Below are 5,159 nucleotides of genomic sequence, written 5' to 3' on the forward strand. Positions count from 1 at the left end.
CATTAACTTGTATATATATATAATATTTTAGTAATTTCATATTAGCGGAGATTTAGCGAGTACCCATGGGGTGGGTACCTCAATCCCTGTCTCCGTTCCTGTGGGGATTTTGCGGGGGTCCCCATTTTGCTCGTGTCACGGATTTTTCTTACGGATTCAGGTTTTTTGCCATCCCTAACTGGAAGTTACAAAAACCACCGTTAATTAGTTAGAATCTTGATTTAATTATTAAAACATTTTGATATTATAATTTTGAACAAGTAAATCAATTATAAAAAATTCTACTAAGTAGAACAATTTCACGATTTCATGTTTTATGTGTTGAATTTATTGTTATGATTTTACATAAAATCTTGATTTTCGCTACCTCGTCCTTGCATGTAATTTGGTGGTTCTTTACCTAGTTTCTTAACCAAGAATTCGGAAATTTGAACATCATCTTGGACATAAAAAAACATCTTTATTGTGTCCTTACAAAACTAAATCTTATTAGCATTTTGGAACATAATTCTATACAGTTGTCAGATATGTCCAAATTATTGATTTAGGAGAATCATTTCACTAATTGATAATATTTTAACTTTTGTGTAGATTTGCTATCCAAGTTTTAAAATGAGGTACTTAATCTAAACTACATGAAGAGAAATCATTATGAATAATAAATTGAAATTAGTGTTGATGCACCGAGACTAACAATGCATCAAAAATAAATTCCAATGAATTCATAACATATTTACAAAATAAGAATTAAAGAAACTATGCCTTGCCCCTTCAGTGTAGTTTATCTTTTTAAGCCACAAAATTGATACCTAAATATCAATGTCTTACTATTACGGAATAAAGAATCAGAAGAAAAGAGGGCCATCACTGCATGATATACAAAAATGAAGGCAAATTTTCTTGGGACCCAACTCGAGGCCTATGAATATGATGTTTTATTAGCAAGTGAAAGTGCCAGAAAGCGTTAATGGTTCATCACATGCAAATATGCAATGACAGCTACACCTGATAAGCACAATTGAAATAAATGCAGCGGTAGTTGTGGAAAAACAACCAGATACAGATCTCGCAGGTCAAAACCTCAAATATTGAGCATCAATTCTCAGTTTAACAAACGAGGGCTTGCAAAAGCTACCATTTGGTTCATAGAAATAATCTAGTACTTATTTATACACGTTGAATTGCTCAACTGCAATCAAAATACCATGGACCCTTCTTCCAAGAGAAACAACCACAAGAAAATGATTCAGTCTGACAAACAAACTAATTGCTTCCTAAAATGTCTATCTTGCCATGATGGCTCAAAATCCCTTAGGGTTTGAGAGCCAAACCCAATCCAATCTTGGCACTCTGCTCGAAAGACTTGGTGTCGACCTCCCCGGAAATGGTGAAGAATGATTTGGGACGCCACTCATGCTGGATAAGGGCATGTGCCTTGCCGGAGTGGTTGATCCGAGCCTTCACTGTGGTCAAGGGGTCTAGTGCATGCTGGCTGCCAAGTGTGAGGGTGTTCTTATTGGTTGAGAAACTGTGAGTCACCTCGGCACCAAACGCAGTGTTGTTCAAGGGGTTGACTAAATGGTAGTATGACGCATTCAGGGTATCGCCTTTGTCAGTCCTGCATACAAGAAATCATAATACCACTGCATATCAGTACATACAATAAATCAGTTCAAACATCCATAAATAGGAAAGTACTATAATAAAGCCTTGTTCCACAGGAAGCCATTGAAATACAAAAACATACAAGTCCGAACAATGGGGATGGGAGATGCTAAAGCAGGGACCTTGATTGAGCCCACAATGTTAAATAATCAGCTGTGGATTAAGTTATAAGAGTATTTTCTAAAAAATAATGTGAAAAAGCAAGCTAAGAAAAACTTGTATTAAAGACTAGCTTCAAAACTCCCAAGCACTTAGATGTAAAAGGCTAACTGTAGGGGTTGGGACGAAACAAAAAAGAACATGGATAATGAAGAAACAATCACTCACACAGTCAAAGAGGCAACCAAGTCAGCTTTGGTGAAGTTCACTCCAGCATTGTATTTTGTGAACTCCCCAATTTTGGTGTCGTAAGAGAGCTCAGAACCAATTGCAAGTACGTCAGTCCCTAAAACACCAGAGAAGTTAACAATTGGATTTGCAGTGAGCCCAACACTGGTGCTTATTCCAGAATAGCCATGCACATACTGAACTTCCACCTGTTCACCAACACAGACAAAACTCAACTTATTGCCAATGAAATATATAGTTCAAGGTTTAGTATAGTTTCAATGAGTTCATTTCTTAAATTTTATAATCCACTCGTCTATGGAGATGTAAGGTTTACACTGCAAATGAATGTCTTACCTTTCCAGACCTTTGATCAGGAATTCTGAAGTTAAAGATGGTTTTGAGACCAGGAGCAGGCTCATTAACAGTGATGGTTGTGAAGAGCTGAAACGCAAAAGCATGATTAACATTAGTAAAGCATACATAACAGGTAAGTCCTGAATTGGGTTTCAAGAAAATTGACAATAGCAGCTACGAGCACACTATAATTAAAGTTTATATTGCCCAATATCAACCTCCCGAAAAGTGCATTAATATTGTCCAAACAGGGCACCCAATTAAAATACAGTGTCAAGATGGTAAACCACAGTTTTTGATTGCGGATGGCGGCTCATGGCGGTGACCCAAAAATCCGCCATAAAATAATAGCGGATGGCGTTGTGGAAAATGGCGGAAATGGGATTACCTAAAAAGTGCATATATATGTACAAAAAAACATGTAGAAAAATTGCAAATATAATAAACTATAAAATCTAATCTATATAATCATTTTTCTAGTCATAAGACATCCAATTAATGCAGCAAATATAATAGAAAATTCAGCAAATAAACATAAGACATGGAACATAAAAACTAAAAACTTAAAAGAAAGACCAAAGCCATTGTCTCATCATGTCTTTAAACTAAAGAATGATGAAATAAACCATCTAAATTCTAGCTCTCATAAACTTGGTTCCTCCTTTGGAGCTGCAGGTTGTTTCCTTTTTCTATTTTGTTGTCTTCTCCTAGTATTTTTCGTAGGCTCATTTCCCCCCATTGCTTCAATTCTACTGGAACGGACAGCAGCTGCAGGATGAGCAGGAGCAGTGCCAGCAGCATGACCAGCAGAGGCAGAGGCAGGGGCAGGGGTATTAGAATCAGGGGCTGGTCTGGAAGTTGACATAGTGAACTAAACTGAACGGGAAAAAATTGGAGGAAGAGAGGTTTATGAGGGAAGAGAAGGAGACGATGAACTGAACGAACAACGAAGAAAAAAAGGGAATGTATGTAACTACGAACCAGAAAGAGGGGGAACTGTGGTGATGAGCGACGGCAACCACCAGCGGCGACAGGTGGCGACCACCGACGATGGGCGGCGACGAACAGCGACAGGCAGCGGCGAAGATCGGCGCTGACGGCAGGCACAGAGAAGAGAGAACAGAGACGGAGAGCCATTTTTTACGTGAATAAGAGAGGAAGAGAAGTTTTTGAATAACAGAGGCTAATTAGGGTTACAGGTATCACTTAGGGTTTCCTAAATTACCCAATTACCCCCAATTTTTTTCAAAAAATCCGAAAATCCCCGCCATTTCCGCCATTTCAATGACGTTCCGCCATGGCGCCACCGCAATTGCGGCCGCCTTTTCACCCGCCGTGAAAACCACGTTGCGGTGGCCTCTGTATGGCGGCGAGGCCAAATTCCGCCACGCCATACCACCATGGCGCCGCCATAACCGATATTTTAAAACACTGTGGTAAACATAACACAATAAGATAAATAATACCCCTTGAATACCCTTGAGTATTTCATTGCCCCAGTGCTTGTACTTGAATCAAATTTTAACAATAGAGAGTATTTGACATACTTGCTACAGGAAAATTTCAATAGTTATGTAGACAGAAACATAGTATATTATATGGCTGTCAGAGTCGACTCAAGCCATCTCAGATCATGGAAACTGAAATCAAAATCAGACTATCAGTGGGAGGAAAATAAAAGTATTTTTCATTTAAAAATGATAGTCAATGGAATGCAAAGAATTCACTTCAACAACAGCCTGTGAGTAACCAAAGCCCTCGAATTACAATTTAAAATGAACTACATTCAATTATTTGTTTAGTAAAACTGAATATTGGTGTCAGCAAATTGGATAATTAGTTGCAAACATTGTATGGCCCTTTAAGCATGAATCACTAACTAAATGTTAAGGGCTTCATTAGACTGTGTAAACGTTGATCCACTAAACAAATCAGAAACCAGACAATAGAGAGAATAAAGTAACGAAAAGAAAAGAATAGAACATCCAAACAAGAGAACTCTGCGCTTACATTAGAATCGGTGTCAACTTTGATGTCAGTGGTGACATTCTTGTTCTTCAACTGAGTGTTAACTTCAGCCATAAATAGTTCATCTCTCTTGATCCCTGTTGATGTTATAGCCTGCAGCAAGAGAAGAGTACCAAATAATAAGGTTCCATTTTCATTCCAAGTAACCAAAACTATCCTCCAATTAAGTCACCCCAACACATTACATTACATTTCATTTCAATGGTAACCCACAACACCACATCATTGCTATCACAGTAATGCATCCGAAAACAATACAAACCACAGAACAATACCCTAACGAAGAGAGAAATACCTAAACTATACACAATCATGTTCAATATAACAGTCATTTCACCTACTCCATTACAACTCGAGCATCATACAGACCAATATGGAAGAAATTGAATCCAGCTCAATCAAATTGAAAATGAAGTCAACTATAAATAAATAAAAACACTCACAACTCCAGTGGGTGAGTAGGTGGTGACGGTGAACTTCTGATCAGTGTGGTAATCCTTGAACAGCAGATCTACATCAAACAAAAGACAAAGCAAATAAAAGAAAAAGAAACGAATTAAAAATCAATAAATCAGACACTGAAAAATTCCATAAAAAAAAAAACGATTAGCTTGTTAGAAATAGAAAGAGTGAAGGTACCTCTGGCTTTCTTTCCAATGTCAGAGTAGAGACCTGGACCCTTAACCATGGCTGCTGCTGCTTCTTCTTCTTCACAGATCTCAAATTGGGAAACGGAAAGTGGAAAGAGGAATCGAATAACAAGAGTGGGCTAACGGTGGAGA

The 5,159-nt window shown here is 37.9% G+C and overlaps 1 protein-coding gene across 1 annotated transcript; it reads right to left on the reverse strand.

Annotated features, from left to right (window-relative positions):
* LOC107622410 (outer plastidial membrane protein porin) lies at positions 1,059 to 5,159 on the reverse strand. Its single transcript, XM_016324288.2, has 6 exons — positions 5,017 to 5,159; positions 4,821 to 4,888; positions 4,360 to 4,470; positions 2,350 to 2,436; positions 1,993 to 2,201; positions 1,059 to 1,618 (listed from the first exon to the last, which is right to left on the reverse strand). Exons 1-6 carry the CDS (start codon positions 5,063 to 5,065, stop codon positions 1,312 to 1,314), a joined length of 831 nt encoding a protein of 276 aa, XP_016179774.1. The 5' UTR covers positions 5,066 to 5,159; the 3' UTR covers positions 1,059 to 1,311.

This window comes from Arachis ipaensis, chromosome B10 (assembly GCF_000816755.2).
Source record: "Arachis ipaensis cultivar K30076 chromosome B10, Araip1.1, whole genome shotgun sequence".
Classification (NCBI taxonomy): domain Eukaryota; kingdom Viridiplantae; phylum Streptophyta; class Magnoliopsida; order Fabales; family Fabaceae; genus Arachis; species Arachis ipaensis.

Bases quoted from the DNA above. Each gene is read 5' to 3' on its own strand.
- LOC107622410 (XM_016324288.2), bottom strand. From the start codon at position 5,065: ATGGTTAAGGGTCCAGGTCTCTACTCTGACATTGGAAAGAAAGCCAGA. The intron at 4,889-5,016 runs GTACCTTCACTC...TGTTTGATGTAG, and splicing joins CATTGGAAAGAAAGCCAGAG to ATCTGCTGTTCAAGGATTAC. The intron at 4,471-4,820 runs GTGAGTGTTTTT...CTCTTGCTGCAG, and splicing joins CCTACTCACCCACTGGAGTT to GCTATAACATCAACAGGGAT.